Raw genomic sequence first — 18,209 nt, 5'->3', positions numbered from 1 at the left:
TATTGGCATTTTCTTCATCTATATAACATCTTACGGGGATTCTATATGCATATAACCCGCGTAATTATCACGGTTTTTTTATTAAATTTTAGATAGTGCATATTGTTAGTTTTTTTATTTATGCTTTAAAAAGATTAAATTCTTCAGTCAAACTTTCCGAAAACAACTAAAAAAATTAAGCCTTAAAAGCGCTTTGTAAAAAGCTCTTGAACAAAGTTGTTTTGACTTATTAATTATGTATATTTAAAAAGGTAAAATGTTGTATATACTTCTATGCATACTATGAAACTCTTATTCCTCACGATAATAAATTTAAATAATGAATAATAACATTAGAGTACGGAAAGAGACTGTCGTGAGGTTCAAAAATAATTTTGATACTCAATGCAAAAAAAGTAAAATTATAGAACAAATGATAATTAGTTAGTGTTATAACTATGGTTCTTATTCCATACTGTCTAATATATTAAGTCTATAATTGCATATTTATTATTGTGACAGCAAGAGACGATTTCTGAGCACTTGAAAAGTCGTATTGTTTGATTCTATATTTATATTATATGATGAATTGCTGTTCGTTTATCTCGCAAGAACTCGAGAATGGCTAGACTGATTAGGCTAATTGTGATCTTGAAATATTTGTGGAAGTTCAGGAAAGGTTTAAACGGTAGGAAACATAAATAATATATAAAGAAAAATACAAAAACCGACAAATTTAAAAAAAAAAAGAAATATTTTGTATTCTTTGAAATAAAAATTGTCACTAGGTTGTCATATACTTAGCTGTAGCATGAGGTTCAAACTCTTTAATATATTAAAAAAAATGACTTAATATGTGTAGGATATACGAAGTTCACCGGATCATCAAAAAATGTAATAAATTTACTTCTATAACCGTTTAAATTTTTAATTAAATTAAAACATATAAAAGAGTCAAATGTCACGACCAATTCCTTACATAACAAGTTATTTATCAGAATAGATTATGAGAATATACACTAGAGGTCGAAACACAATGATAGTTGAAGTACCTAGACCAAAGTTAATGTAATACAGACCGAAATCCTGCATCTTTTATAAGCACCCGGGACCTAGGTCGTATATTCTTCATTTAACATGTATTGCGGGTATCTCTTGCTTTCGGCTGGCATAATTGATTTATGGAACATGTTTTTTATTATTATTTAGGCTTCTTTGATCTTTAATGTAACTCATATTTAGGTAAAGATATAGCACTCGTTTGGTAATATGTATTCAAGGTCGATGCGCAGATTAAATTTGTAATTTTATTTCCGCCTCGCTCCAAATGATGGATAAACCTCTCATAGTGGATGGTGATATTTAAATGGAAATTGTATTGTCAAAGACTAGCTATGCTTAAGAGGTTGGGATGTTGGATTTCATCCTGTGCTCATTTACCTAGCTATTTTTTATACGATAAGGGGGCAAACGCCATGGACAACTATTTAAGTACCTAGCCTTTAGGGTATACTCTTTCTTTAAACAATTACGAAAAAGTACGGGTTTATTGCCGGCCGGGTTTTTTTAAAGTAGAATAGAGCGATCTTAGTAAGCTTAAATATATAGCATTATTCTGATATATTTTAATACAATTTAGACATGCAACCCCTTGCTTTAGAAAGTGTATAATATAAATACGCTTATTAAATTTTATTATAAAATATAATAACAAATTCCTTTATCCGAAGATTCTTTTACAGCTTTCAATGATTATATTCTATCTTGGCTCGTGCTCATCATTTTTATACCCATTAATCGAAGCACAAAAAGCGCTATTATATTGGATGAAAAATTGCCTTTTTGCCGACATTATAAGGAAACCACCACTATCATCAATTTAACGAGCAATTGAAGCACTTTAACTTAAGTATATTATTAAATATATTGAAACTTTGAACATTCTACGCACGAATTGTTTTTAGAATTTAAACACTTAAAGGTAGATGGTATAATAATACCTATGGTTTTTTTAACAGTATGGGTGGCAGACAAGCCTATGAGACGCCCAAAAAGGGCAGTCATCGCAGCCCATGGACACCTATTTTTAGTGGGTGTCTTTGAGTATACTCTTTCTTTAAATAATTAAAGGTCGTACCTCCTAGGGAAGACCCCCAAGGGGAGTCGATTCCACAGTTCGCTCGGTCGCAAAATAAATTGTAAGGAATTTGTTTTACTTATGAAATGCACAGTGTTCTTTGACGGGTTTTACGAATCTCTGTTGTGTGACTATGTTTTAAGTCTTTGTCTTCTAAAGCAAACACGGATTTCTTCCTATTCACTGCACCGCTACGGCTGTGAGCTCTAATATGAAGCACATATTTTACTGTTATAAATGTAAAAGAGAGATGCATTTCTATACTATTTTTTTAATGTAAGGAAATGCAGGCAAACTAACAGGAGGCCTTTAAAGTTAAGTGATACCGCCACCATGTATACTCACATTGCATTGCTGGCCTTTTAAGAATTGGAACGCTCTTTTGTTATTTCTTTTTTTTCATCCATTTGTCCCTCCTCTCAGAAGAAGGCGTTTTAACAATATACACTTTGAGCATTCTGATATCCGAGCTATGTATATCCATTCTGCTTGTACACTTTGAAATCAAGTTTCCTTCACTTTTATAATTAATGAATCTATGTACATTTTTTCTCTTCGTGTTTGTTATTGTAGTTGTCACATTACATCTTCTATTTCAGTTTTAAGTACCAATGTATCAATGTGCCGAGCATTGGCAAGCTTTTCTAAATAAATACACAGCATGTCGATATCAACAATAAACGCTGCGGCTTACAAAGTGACAAGACTAAGTACCATTTACTAATCTGTGAATTAACGGTTTGTTCAAGAGAAACGACGATGTTCAGCATTTTAAGTGAAAGAGCCGAGTGATCCTCACGTTTATTTGTTTGAGATTAGTTATTTGGGTCAAGTGTTTAGAAAATTAGATTTTTGTGTCGATAGGAGGTTCAATTACGTAGGTCTAAAGAATTACGTAATGTATTTTGGAAAAAGATTTACATAAATAGTGATGTTTGGAATTTTTATTTAAAGCCTTATATCAGAAATACAAAATATGTTTATTATAACTATTGTTTTTCTAAATCTACGATAAGCGATTCTGTGTGCCTACGGGCAAATGCCTCCCACATTTTCCTCCAGTTTGCTTTATTGTACACTAATTTCGTCCATGTCCTTCCAGCCATTTCCATGATTTCATTCCCACCTTTTAAACTGCCTACCTCTTTTTCTTTTATGGCCTCTTGGTTGCCAAAGTGTTACAATTGCTCCATTTATCTGCTCCTTTTATGGTATGTCCAGCCCATTTCCATTTTAGTTGTTTTATTTTATATGTAATGTTTTTTATATGTTTGGAATAGATTAACTTAAAGTTTATATAAACTGGAAGCGAAAACAATTTAACGTGACAACGAACCTTTCAATGACAACGATAGCCAAAGCTGAGCGTAAATGTTTTGCTCTTAAAACGATAACCGCGACAGTTCAGTACTAAAATGTCATTATTATTTCTTACTAAGACTTCCTGGAACCATAAGAGCTACTTAATATTTTACGATAATTTAGTTCCGTTTCCACCTTACAGCTTATTTTCGTATAAAACCGTTATCAGGTATCGTTAGAATTTGATAATATTTGTGCACCTATTCTCGATTTGTTTCTTTTTAATCAAAGTGGCGTTTGTGTTTTGGATGAGCTTATAAGCTAAACAATATTGTTACACAGAGGGATAAAGGCGCAAGAAAGAAATATCAAATATCCATATTTGAAAGCTTTGTTTGTAGATTATTTTAATTTTAAATTTTTACAATACATTTTTTTTTTATTATATATGATATAAAGCAAGATGACATTGCAGTCTCAATTCAGAATTCTCGATCTGTTTGATGATTTAATAGTTGTCATAAAATGTAAAATTTCTCGGAAATTAAGTTATTTGTCAGGTTTGAATCATACATACAGGGCCAAAAATGCGAAATATACATAAATTTCTGAGACATCTACGCATAATAAATGTACGTATACTTGTATAATATATTAACGGTCGTCTATTAATAACTAATTAGACCGCTTACTAATCTACAGGATAGGATTTCTGTACGATAAACTAGGATATCCATTAGAAGTGGACTGGTGTTCGCAAGAAATGCCGGCCTGTCATTATGAAACGATTAATTTGTCATCCCCACTAGTCATTACACGTAGTCTACAATTCCATATAAATTCATTAGTATTACGCGTCAACTTCCTTTTACTCAATATAGTGTGATTATGCTATTAAACTTTCTATACTATTTTCCTAACATTAATTCTATATATTTTGATTGACGTATTCAATGGTCATGTATTTACTTTTTTTAGAGAACACTGGAGACTCGCAAGTGCGTTGCCGACATTGTGTTAACCAAAGCCTTGTGATCACGTGTTGAATTGGAAAAGGAAACATTGGTAAACGAATGGCAGAGGCGGAGTTTATTCCCAATGCTTCTCGTTTGATCTAAGCCCTAAACTTGAGAAATGGCAATAAATGGATAATGATTGTTTTTGTAATTAATGATCTAACATTGATTTTGTTCTCGTTGGAGTAGAGACTCTTGGGACGAGGGGTTGCATAAGCGTTAATTTAAGATTTAAGAATTTGTTAGATAGTATCGGTGACCCCAGAGCTGGTGCTTTCCTGGCTCAACGAATGAGTATTGCAATTCAGCGAGGAAATGCTGCCAGGGTTAAAGTTACACTGCCACAGGGACCAAACTTTTTAAATTTGCTTAAATTTTATTTTTGTGAATTTTTAATTATTCAAAATGAAGGTTCATAAGCTTGTATAGCTTTTGTAAATTACATTAAAGTGAGGTAATATTTGGTTTAGATTTAAGTGATAAGAATAACCATAGGAAACTAAATACATTACATTAAAAATATAAACGATTTGATATGTGGATTGACTACACCACAGCGTATATAGACATAGATACTATACAATATTTATGGACTATTTTTTTTAATAATGGCTGAAAATTTAATAGTTAGATGTCATTGAGAGACTTCTGAAAGCTGTAAATGTAGTAATTCACGCTTATATATGCGAAAGACAATATATATATATATATGTGAAATGTACCTGTAACCTATATAGTCTAAGGTCCGACATACGACATGCACCCATGTGTATATCCAATGTAACATACACAATTATATCCCAATCGAAATATGGTCTTAGCTATTCTTAATGGAACGGAGTAACGAAATTTCTTTCTCATTTCCCATCTTGTATAAATACATTTAATTTAATAGACAATATTATTTTACTTGTGAAAAAAGTTATGTAATAAGTGTGAACTAACGTATCAACGGTATGTTGTCATTAAAATATTTATAGCCAATAAGCGGTATAATTCATGGGCTATAATTCACGAACACATTGTAATTAAAGATCGGAAGCAGTAATTTGTAAAATAACACAATTATTTCAACACCTTCCCGTATATCAAGATTAAACTAACGCTTACCGAAGCCTGCGGCCATTACGGTATTATTTGACGGTTATTGTGGGAAATTGCAAGCAATTTTAACAAGATATTATATATAACATTATCCTCGAACGTGTTATTGCTCCTACCGCTGTCGGAATGATTGCAGGATGCATTGTCCTAAATACTGCTGCAATGTCGTTGCCAATGAGACACTCTGCTCTTTAGTATTTTAAGAAAACAATAGAAAAGGTATTGGACGTTGAGGCAGAAAACAAAATTCCACCAGTATCACCTCATCGACGTCCGTCGTTCCACAACTGACCGTTTTTAAAGGCAATTTATTTATTAATTTAATATAATAATAGATTAAAGATTTGGATAATGTCTTCTTTACTTTATTTACTTCACGCTTCAATTAAGAATCAAATCATTTCAGATACACTTTGGGCTTGCGTGTTAATATACGAACTAATTTGCTTATAAATTCTTCGAATTTAAAGCAGGATATGTATAAATTTAAAAAGGTAAATAGTTTATTCGCTCATAATTTTAAAAAAATGTGTGTATGTATAAGTATTCACACGTGAAACTTCTTTATGGCCATATTTTTCGGAAAATGATTTGTAACTTTACAGAAATTAGTTAAATAAAGTTAAATTAGATAAAGTTTAACGAAAGGCTTTTACTATCATATACATGAATACAAATAATACAATTATTTCATTAACTTTATTACTACTAAGATTATTACAGAATTTCATTAATTGTAATATAATTATTACTATAATTGTTATCATTTTTATATATTTTTTTATTAACGGCTTCGAATCAACCGTGGTAGGGACAAGAAAAATGTGACGGTAATTTTTTTTCAAACGCTAATAAAGAAGTTTCCCTTCAAAAATGGCATAAGTATCGCGTCATGTGATAGTAGAACAGCTTAATTTTTTTATAGATATACAAAAATAATGAAGTTAGAAAAAATCTTACAGAGAAAACTTCACACGAGACGAACTATTTTGAATCAGGGCTCGTATAAAGTTTTAAAATTAATAAAATTATATTCAATTTCAATGCAACTGCCTTTCCAATATATTTATATAAATTTTTTATATTACATATTATGTTTACAAAAATTAACATGGTATTTTTATTCACCCGTGCCGATTTGCATAGTAACTTGGACACGTAATACAAAATAGGCATAAAGCCTTAAAAGCTTCATGACCAGCTTAATAGTCGCGATAAGATTAAAGTCATATTTTTCTTCTTTATGGGCAAAATAAATTTTCTATTCATTAGATAAATCCTAAGCATACGGAAAGAAATTGCTGATAGCATTAACAATTCCCGACTCGAAGACAAGTGATGGATCAGCGCTGCGGGCTGCGTTGTATGGCTATTAGTTCATACTATTCGCGACTGGCGATTATTTAGTCGACAACTCTAAACGCTGTTTTATCGCGTGGCTACAGATATAAACTAAAAAATCAAAATAACTTTATCCATATAGGTAACTAAGAACACTAATAAACGTCAACAGAAGAGGTATATATTGATACTAAATTTACATTTACTCCGAGTTCACAAGTCAAGGGCGTAAGGCAGAACCGATAAACGGGCAAGAAACTCTCTTTTTAATCATCATCATAATCATCAATAATAGTTTTGAGTGATATAAATGTTTGTAAGGCAGAATGGCCATAAATATTTCAACTGGAGAAAATCAATCCCAAGGATTAGGATCAGGAACAAAACAGTGGCGGTACAACGGCGGTCTGCGCTTCAGATTTCGGTTTCATAATCATTTGTTAATCTAATTGGCAAGTAGGCCTTTCTGTGTCTGACACACGCCATCGAGTCTAAGGCACGTAATCAATAAAAACCAATATATATGAGGTAATAAAATCAATATAAACAAAATTTAAGAAAAAGATTTTCTCTATTCACTATTCAGCCTTTAGTACCTGACATACGTCGTTGATTTTGCTACATTACTCCTCTTATCATTTATTATGCTTTCTTCAACATTGCTACTCTTATTTTGAACCTAAAATAATACAAGAGGAAAAGACAATATGAAAAATAAAGCAGGTTAGTTTTTTTATTATAATTTAAGTAGTTCTAGACATTATTAGTTAATTACTGTAACAATGATATATGACTTCATATATCAAAAATATTTTTATATATATTCAGCAACACTTAGAGCAACCAAGATTAGATTTTAGAACAGGGTTTAACATAAAAATGTTAATTGCAAATTTTCGGTCCAAATAGCTTCAATTTTTATTTATTAATTTAATAATCATACCTTTTTTTTGTACATGTGTCATTTAAGATTTGATTTCAAGATTTTCCTTTACAAATACGTTAATATAAAACGCAACGAGTGCTTAAGTAACTTCTAGTCGCAGCCCATTCATGATATTCGTAATCGCAAATTCCATGGCTGTACAAAGCGGTTTGTAGTAACCTGTGGCCCCCAGCTATACATTATTGGATACTCGTTATGGACACTTGCATTTGTCTGTATTTTTAAAATTTATAAACCATAGAATGTATTTTACTGTTAGCTGTCAGCGAAATATTTTGCAAATATATTTAACTTATTGATTGTATTGCATTATACATGGATATGCATGGATTGCATTATACCGTTAGTTGTCAGCGATAGAATTAACAAATTCCTCACACTAAATAAAATAAAGTCTCCCATTTCTCTGTATTTTTTTGGTTAACTCTACTTTGTAATCAATAGATAGTGTGAGAAAAGTTTAGGTAAATCATTTTAATTATGTATTATTAGTTTTTTGACAATTGACTCAAATATAACGATTATGGTAAAGCAAAAAAACACTGAATCCACGAGGACAAAGCTGCAAGCGAATAGTATTTTTATAGGGTATATTTACGTGCAAAATGTGTGATTATTAGATTCGCTTTAAATCAACCTAAGAGCTCCGAGCTACATTATATTCTAGAATTGTGTGTTCTTAATCACTGTATAAAGCTTTGGAAATCTTTCAGTAACATTTTAAAAACAGCAGCTCAAAAGCTCCTTTTAATCTTCACCATGCAAAATGCTAAAAAACACAGCAAAGCTCGGTCACTCATTTTTATGAGTTAATTATGGGCGCCACGAAAGCAGTCGTCTTACTTGTTTTAGTAGTTGAGTAGAACAAATTACGAGGATTTAATAGACACCTTCCTGTGTGAAAGTGGATCTATTAACACGAATGTGGATTCTTGAGTAAATTAGCGGATGACTGTGATTTCGTCTCATTTTATTAAATAAATCAAGGCCGTTTATAAAGCAAACTTTTGATTATCGTCAAAGAAAATTTATTGTAAAATGCTACTCATAGAGATTGGATGTCCATCGCAGAGGCGATGAGAACTTAGAGAAACTCATCGTAGTTGGTCGGTCCAGATGGTATTTTGTTCTGCCGAGGTCTCCATTCAAGGAATCTTCGAGTCCATCGCTTTTTTTAATTTATGAAATGTACGAAAACACAATAATAAAATGCCTTTGCATTACGGAGTAACGTATTTATTGGGGAGTTTTCGGTACGTTATGTTTGGTAAGACCTGAAAATTTAATGTCTTCGATGTCCTCTAGCGGAGAGTATTTCATACAAAGATTTGTTTTACTTTTAGTATTGAAAATTCAAATAAATTATTCTTCTTGTAAATTTTTATCTGTCGTCAAAATTTCACGTAAAGTACGTGAGTTACATGAATCATTGACAAGATTAATTAGTAATGATGATTTTTAAATGTTTTGTTAAGTGTAATTTTAGTGAAATTAATTACTAAATGTTAACTCGCTAACGTTTGTGTTATTTTTTTACAAAATAAGGTAAGATTCTCCTTAGAATTTGTCATGTAATTATTTGTTGGAACGGTATATTCTTTTATCAATTTCATTCTAAAGCTAATTAAACAACGTTACATCTACTTGACACTAGATAGCGCTGTCCTCAAAACACAACGTAGGTTCATTATAGCTAAAAATATTTGTCAATGTACAATGCTGTCCATTGAACATGTATAAGTTCAAATGCCAAACTTAATTAATACAGATATCTCTAGAAATTAATCATTGAATTAATTAACACATACCTTACAAGCGCCTTGAACACAAATCGCTCTGTAGCCAGGTTTCGTGCAAGGAGTACCATCTGCAACCAGTGCTAGGGAGGCGTAGAATTGTTGACCTCGGGGACGACAATTAAGTGTACATGGTGAGTTGCCTGAAATAAAACACTGTTTAGAGAAAATTCTGACGCTACAACCTCTTAGATCTGCCCATATATTTCTATAGCTGTCCGTTATACGTACGTAGATGATCAGCCTCTTGAACCTGTCACACACCGTTGACTTTTTGGGTCTAAGGCATACCGGTTTCCTAGCGATGTTTTCCTCCACGGTACGAATATTAGACTTACGACCTCAGGGATAAGAGCCACATACTGAGGACCTTATTGATTGACAACTAATGACTATGATCGTTGAAATTTCTTGAGGTGGGCAGAACGAGACTGACGAGACGCATTATTCACATTTGACACATGATATTTAACAAAGATAAACGTTTAAAAATACAGGAGACCAACAATACTCAACAATTACCCGTAAACAACAATCAATATAGACGAAATTCAAGAAAATTAGATTTTAATAAGAATGGTTGAATATTTTTGTCTAAAAAGTAATGGTTGAAAATCGCGCGCTTAGCAGTTGAGTATCACTGTTTTTTACTAAAAGCCATCACAGTAAGATAGATATTGCAATTTCAGGATATTTTTACAAGACCTTCCAAACCAGAACTATACTTTAAATAAATTTATTTAATATATATTACAACTCTACGTTTGGATTGACTCAATAGTCTGCCACCAAAAACATTTCCGGCCAGCTTATAAGATAAATTTATCTTTACCATAATTGTCATGTACTTTAAAAAAATATATACCTTTTAAACATATATTGTAGATATATATGTATGTTGTCAACTTTACTAAATAAATAGGATTAATTACCGTCGACATATGGGACCCACGTGTAGAATCTACCCCGGAATGGCCTCCGATCATACACTGCGCATTGATCAGCCCGCGAATCGCGGACTGGCCCGGGGCAAACCTGAAATAAAAAATTATAAGTGTATATTCTTTTGTGTTTCTCTTTGTAATATCTATGAATGATATACTAATGACAGAAAAAATGCATAAATTCCATGAATCAGTGGTTTTATTAATAAATCTAATATGTATTATCCATTTACTGTTGCTTGTTTAAGTGCTTTACTAAGTATATAAGGCATGTTACTTCCATGTCTTATATACTTAGTAAAGCACTTAAACACACAAATAAAACTGTTGTGTGTTCCATACAATTGCCAATGGTTAACAGCAGCTCTTTCTCTCTCTAGTTCTCTCTCTACACGCGACATGTTATTAAGTTCATTTGACAATTGACCGTATTGCGTCTATCTTTTGTTTTACTTTCTTTATCTCTCTCTAAATCTGAGATAACCAAGCAAAGAACCTTAGTTCAATTTTAGGCCTTATTCCTTATAAAATACAATCAACTCACAGCTGTATTACATTCATGATAGCGCTTGGCCAGACCTGGACAGTCTGGTACATGTGTCTCGCGTGCTCTTCGAAGCCGGTCAATACTTCTCACAAGTTTTCTCCTTTTTCTGCTGCGTCTCCACCTAAAATACAATAATTCAGTTCATAAAGTTATAATGTAATTCGTGTTTTGGGTTTCAATAATATCCTTGGCATTTTAAAATTTTAATGATTCGTTGTACTTAAAAACCCTTGCGCATATTTTTAGACATAAATCTATATTTCTTATGGTTCTAGGTAATCAGAGTTACCGCGCATGATGTGTGTTTTTTTCCGTTATATAATATCTAAGTATTTAGTCTGCCGAAAGTTAGAAAGCTTTTAGAAATAAAATTACGTATAAATTGTCTTCTAAGTTCTGTCAATAAAACGCAAGTAAAAATTGTACCTTCTTTTAATTGTTTAAAAGCTTAAAATAGGTATTTTATAGTAGAATTAAGATAAACACAAAAATACCACAGACGAAAATAAAATGAAGCCATCTATTGTTTATTCGACAATCATAAAAAACATACAAATGTTTAAAATACTTGACGTCATAAATTACAGAACGTAAAGTGTTTTAAAAGCGTAATACGCAAAAAGTTACGATCTTAAAGCTGTCCGTTGGCAACGGTTTTGTAATTAAATCTCAGAAATAATTATACTAGCTGTAATGGCAACATTTATACTATTTATTATTTTTAGCTTTTATGATGGCACCATGATATTTTATTATGTTTTTTAAGCGAAACTTCTTTATCGGCGTTGTAAAAAAAATTACCGTCACCTTTTTCGGTTACGCATCACATTTTTCTGTTACGCGCCATATTTTTCTTGTCCCTGCCACGGTTGATTCGAAGAGATTCGAAGCCATTAATAACAAAAAAATATAATAACGATAAGAATTATAGTAATAATCTATTACAATTTATGAAATTCTGTAATAATCTTAGTAATAAAGTAAAATGAAATAATTATATTATTGTATTTGTATTCATGTTTATGATAATAAAAGCCTTTTTTTAACTTTATCTAATTTAACATTATTTAACCAATTTCTGTGAAGTTGCATAGAGTAGATCATTTTTCTAAAAATAACGTTATAAAGAAGTTTCACTTCTTACGTGTGTACACTAGTACACACACACACACATTTTTTTTCAACTTAATTGTATTTTGTGAGTAGCATATAGACGCCGACGCTTTGGATGAAGAATAAATAGTGCTTTTATTACATTACTATAAATATTCTTGATGGGGACAAACGAACAGAACAGCTATAACCGCAGATCATGGAAACACTGTTAGTGTTTGGCTTCCCAGCCTTCAAAACACTAATGATACTTCAAACATATTCTCACTTTGTCAAATTCATATAAAAATCTTTAAATAAAATGCTGCTATAAGTCTTGATGACGATCCAGTCTTGGGCCGATATGGGCATCAAACAGGGTTTTTCATTAATAAAAATCTCCATATTTGGGTCTATATGTCATTTCTACGTGATAGTAAATAGTGATAGTAATGGAAATGCAGAAAAATCTAAAAGTGTGAGGTATTTTAAGGCAGCTCGTAATAGCGGAAACAATTCAATCTCCTAACACCACTATTTTATATTATTTGTTTCTTTCAGTCAAATTGTATAATAATAACAATGATACTATCAACACAACTATGATAAAAATCTACGCATTATGAATGTTTTGGTTACTTCAATTTGTATGCTGTTTGTTTCTGTGTGTTACTGATACTCAGAAAACAAATCTATTGTTTCCTTGTAATTAATATCAAACTCATATGCTTCTGTAATTGGTTTTGTGAATGATGATTTGTGTATTTAATACCGGTCGCTGCAATGTTATATTGCGTTGTAATTACACAATCGTATTAAAAGTATTTTATCAATAGAGTTTCAAAATGACTCGTTAGACCTCCTTTTTTATATTATAACTGGTTAATAATTTTAATGTATAAGTTTAGTGTAAGAATAATAAAGAAATTTTTAAAGAACTTTATTTCTCATTACAAAATTATATTTTATTTACACGAGAAACATATACGAGCGAGATACACGTCCAAATTTCAGTCTAGTAGATTCACTCTGAGATGTATTTTTAATGCGCTATATATAAAGACAGTTTAATTCCATACTATGAAAACGTGTGTGTACATGAGTACAATTATGTAATAATTAATTGGCGAAATAGATAAAAATCTTTCGCATCCTAAAAATTTACTCCAATCATTTTTCCTTAACGCGCCAAAAGAAGTACAAGTTCAAAAATACAAATTTTATATTCAGTTCAAAAATATAATATTATTTGCTGACGAATGCCGTAACGGTGTAAATAATATAAATAAATTATCGTGTCAATTATGACAAACGGATTACAATTTCAGGGTCTTTGTACGGAAAATATTGTTTTCTGTTAGTGTTGTTAATAGATTTCTATTTTTTTTATAGTCGTTGCCATCTTTTTCAGTGCGGCACACAAAGTAGTTTTTATGTTTACAAATTAATTCCAAATTCCAAATGTTAAGTGATACCGCCTCCCATGGACACTCTATACCATCGCGTGTGCGTTGCCGGCCTTTTAAGAATTGGTACGCTCTTTTCTTGAAGGACCCTAAGTCGAATTGCTTCGGAAATACTTCAGTGTGCAGCTGGTTCCACAAAAAATGCCTTGAAAAACTCTCGGTCGTGGAACGTCGGACGTCGAGGTGATACGGTTTAGTATAGTAGTGTATACATTCTAGGTACATGGTCTTTACATATATCAAATCAATGTTTACAAAATATTGTAAAAACTATTTTAAGAGTAAATATAGAGTTTCTTGCCCATTCTTCTCTACATAACTGACTACCCTTTAAAGGGGGCAACTAGCTTTTATATATTTTTAACTTGTAACTTTGACTTTCAAAAGTGCCCTATAGTAATTGAAATATTTTTTTTAATCGTTTAAAATCACAATTAAAGTTCCTGAGACATGTTATAATATACAAGCGGGTTTTCCGTATCCCATGAGCATATTCCCGAGTTTGATTAGATTTTAAGGCAAGCAAACCAACAATTATTGTTTAGCTGGAAATAGAAGCTACGAGCTTCGGACTCGGTAACAACTATAGATACGAGAGGAATTTATGGTTAGTAAACAATGGATAAATAAAAGCGTGGGAATGGTAACTTAGAGTTGTTAACTCAATTAAAAAATTCTTCCCTTGACTTAAGTACTAGACATTTCTAAGTACGCTATTATCTGCCTCCTTTGCACAGTGATAACGTTCATTTTATATAATGTAGAATATTATTATTTTTCATATAGGCATGTGTGGATTATTATATGTTGTAAGTTATTGTATGAAATCGTCATTTAATGATCGTTATGATTAGATGTTACTGATGAGGTATCACCTTTTCAAATTAGCTTGAGTAGTTAACGGTTCACGGTTGGTTCACACGTGAAGTATAGGTAAATAATGAAGTAAGTATATAGACTTGATTTAATTTTAATTTTTCTTATGGATGGATGGATGCAAATGAGCCGGCAACATAAAGTTAAGTTCACCAGGAGATTTGCAAGTGCGATGCCAGCCTTTAAGGTTCTTCTTGCAGGTCCCTTGGTCGTAACGGTTTGGAAATATCTAGAACGGCAGCATGTTCCATAAAGAGGTGGTGCGTAGGAAGAAGTGTCTTAAAAAGCGCTCGTCGTGAAACGCTAGACGCCAAGGTAAAAAAATATTATTGATATAAAAGGGTATATATACGGCAGTAATTTAGCGTACTATGTAATTATAATTATTTCTATTGGCCCAGTGTGCACATTTAGTGTTAATTTTACTGTTTTAGTGACGCACGCGCCTGTTTAAATAATCATTAAATCACGTCGGAAACGTTTCGTTCCGCTACTAATGCATAGTTAAAATCTATTTTCAATTGTCAAAACTTACACAATAGCTGTATTATTGTGTTGAATATATACAAGAAACATTTTAAAATCACTAAATAACCTACCTGGTAATAATAAAAATAATTATAAGTTAATAAAAAAAAAACACATTAAAAAGTTTGGTCACTGTGGCAGTGTACCTTTAACGCTGGCAGCATTTCCTCGCTGAATTGCGATATTGAGTGAGAAAAGCACCAGCTCTGCGGTGACCTGTACTATCTACCAGGCGCCATTAAATTTTTAATTAGCGCCTGTGCACTTCAACTCCACGTCCCAAGAGTCTCTGCTCCAAAGGGAACAAAATCGAAGTTGTAGGAAAGACGCTTTACTAGAAGTTCTAATGGGTATTCGAATAGTATGTGTATTAGTCAATAATAAGAAAGTAATCTTAAAATATAAATGCAATTAAATATTTATATAACAGTATATAATAAATCAATTATGTTTATACAAAAATTTGTGCTAACAAATGATGTCCATTAAAAAAGGCAAGATTACGTTTTGATAACAATAAAAAAAAACCAGTGGCGCTTCAACTCTCGGTTTTGGCCTCAGATTTCTATATCTGTTTCGTAATGATTTTTTTCCTACAAATGTGTCTTATGTCTTCTTGTCCTCTTTGAATTCCTGACAATGTTTCCCTTCATCGTACGAGTGGAATTCACACTTAGAAAGAATAGTTCCACAACCGGGGTTCAAAGCTACGTCTTCAGCAATAAGTCACACTCACGCTGGCGCACACTGATTCGAACACAACTTTCACTAAATATCCCAACAATTACATCCCGTGATGAAACCATACATACACGTCTTGTTAGTCGTCTCGTGTTTAAAACGATACACGCTGACTCAGCGTTACCTCTAATGGCCCAAACAAATACGGAACAAGTAGATAACAATCATACATTAGCAAAAGCCCTCAAATTATTGTCCGTCCATCAAAGTACGTCTTGTGTACGTACATACGTATTACCTTAGTCAAGGGTCAAAGGGTTGTGGCGAAATGGGCCTATTTGAATGCGATGTTTTTAATACACGAGTTCGTCTGTTAGGCCTGTATTAACTATGGGAAAGATGAACAATGTTTATGGAGTAAGAAATTCTTTATGTTAGATTAGTGGTTGCCTAGAAAAACTATATTAAAGTATCTAACAGCTATCATAAGTATAAGGTTAAATAGCAATGGGCGGTATACATTGCCGAAGTCCCGATGGCCAATTGTGGTGGTCTATTATATTTTCGATGCTAATTTGACATTCAGTTTGCTGAACTCTCTGTAATAACATTTTTTTCTTCGTAGTCTTAATTACTGAAAGCCTGGCCTATCGTCTTACGACGACTTCTGCCTCTATGCATATATACATTCATCCTGTATCTCCGGTATTCCTCCCATTAATAGTTTGAAGAGATTGTTCAGGTCTTTCCTGGTAATATAAACGATCGTTGACAGCCTTGTGATAATCATTAGTTGGTTGAGAATGGACTTATTAGTTATTTTTGCATATCATGGTATTGGCAATATATCTACTCCTTCAAAGAACACTCAGGAAACCTTAAAACCAATGTCCCTTTTTTGGCTATAAGTAAAAGTTTATAAGCATTTCTAAACAGGAGAAAATATTTCAATCCTCACGTTAGGTTCGTGGGAAATGTGAAAGGCTTCTTCAAAGGAAATATTCCAAATACCTGTACAGGCTTAGATAAACTTATGCATGCCTTATGTGTGTATAATATGATCAGTCAAACAATACAATTCTCCATATAATAAGTAGTAATAATAACTAAGATTTTGCTTAAGCAGGGAGTTATAACCTAACTTTAGTTAAGTTACATATAAATAATTAGAAGCGTGAACAATATGAACACTTTAGTTGTTACCACACTCATAAATTGTAGTTTAACATTCTCGGTTCCGATAATGTCCAATAACATAAGTATCTACATTTGTGAATCCTTAGATAAGCCAAGTTATTTTATAAGCGTCGCAACTCCATAACTTTATGTTGTTGTAACCTAGCTTCAAACAAAGTGTATTATTTGAACATATCTATATAAAAACCGCCACCAAACTTAATTAGGTTTACAAGAAAAATTCCAACACATTGGCAAAATCACTAGATGTGTTCGATTTGCAGTCCATTTTTTTTAGACGTTCCTCATAGTTATTGGTCGTGTAATAATAAATAAAAAATACACATTTGTGATTAAGATTAGTGTCAACGAATTTGAGTTTTTTTTTTGGTACATAAAATACACTACTAAATTATGATGTCTTCGTTACAAAGACACGCCGTCGCCCCTCATGCTGTTCCCGTTGGATATTTACCTTAACTACTAAAACTCGAACCCACCTTACATATAAATTAAAAATCGAAATGTTTGATAACATATTCATATATCGCTTTGGAGGAGACTTTTGGGCCGTGGGGTGCTAACTAAGGTTCAGGTTGGCGCCTGGTAGGTAGTGCAGGTGAAAGCTGATGCTTTCCTCACTCGACGAATAAGTATCGCAACACAGCGAGGAAATGCTTCCCGTTAAAGGTACACTACCGGACCAAATTTTTTAAATTTGTTTTAATTTTATTTTGTTAGTTTTGACGTGACAACGTCTAATGACGCTATAAACACCGGCTGCAAGCATGAAAAAGCATCTGTTATTGTCCCATTACGCTCATTGTACGCTTGCACCGCATCTATCTCTTTTTCACTCGAAGACTTAAGTATGCAATTATTTCATCAATTTTGTTATGACGCTGTCTCCGAATTTACAGACAAAATTTTTTTCACAATTGACTAAAATAAAAAAAATATATAAACAATTCGTGTTTTTATTTTTATTCGTGAATAACTTTGTTAGAAATATTTCGGAAGCATTCTGTACTATTTAGAAACACCCTAACTACGGGTAGTAAAGGGATCTTACACAATTCAATAACACATAATACAAAATGTCGAAATCAATTTTACCGTATTATGTTCGACAATTAAACAGATCTTACAAACGTGTTTCATAAAGCACCCGCGTTTGTTTACTTCTAATGTTTTAACCTTCACAAAGTCGATTATTCGCATTCTCGATTCAATTTGAACTCCTACGAGATCCAATAGTAGCGATGTGAAGTGACCAAA

General features: G+C 32.2%; 1 protein-coding gene across 1 annotated transcript in view; it reads right to left on the bottom strand.

Annotated features, from left to right (window-relative positions):
• LOC123713274 (thrombospondin type-1 domain-containing protein 4-like) overlaps positions 1-18,209 on the bottom strand; it is a 114,370-nt gene that overhangs the window by 38,165 nt on the left and 57,996 nt on the right. The window contains exons 5-7 of the mRNA XM_045666874.1: positions 11,110-11,233; positions 10,554-10,656; positions 9,634-9,764 (exon numbers count right to left, since the gene is read on the bottom strand). Coding sequence (XP_045522830.1) covers positions 9,634-9,764; positions 10,554-10,656; positions 11,110-11,233 — 358 coding nt within the window. The remainder of the gene's footprint in view (positions 1-9,633; positions 9,765-10,553; positions 10,657-11,109; positions 11,234-18,209) is intronic.

This window comes from Pieris brassicae, chromosome 8, assembly GCF_905147105.1.
Source record: "Pieris brassicae chromosome 8, ilPieBrab1.1, whole genome shotgun sequence".
NCBI lineage: Eukaryota > Metazoa > Arthropoda > Insecta > Lepidoptera > Pieridae > Pieris > Pieris brassicae.
The sequence above is the reverse complement of the archived record's forward strand: the minus strand, read 5'-3'. Positions and strand labels throughout refer to the sequence as shown.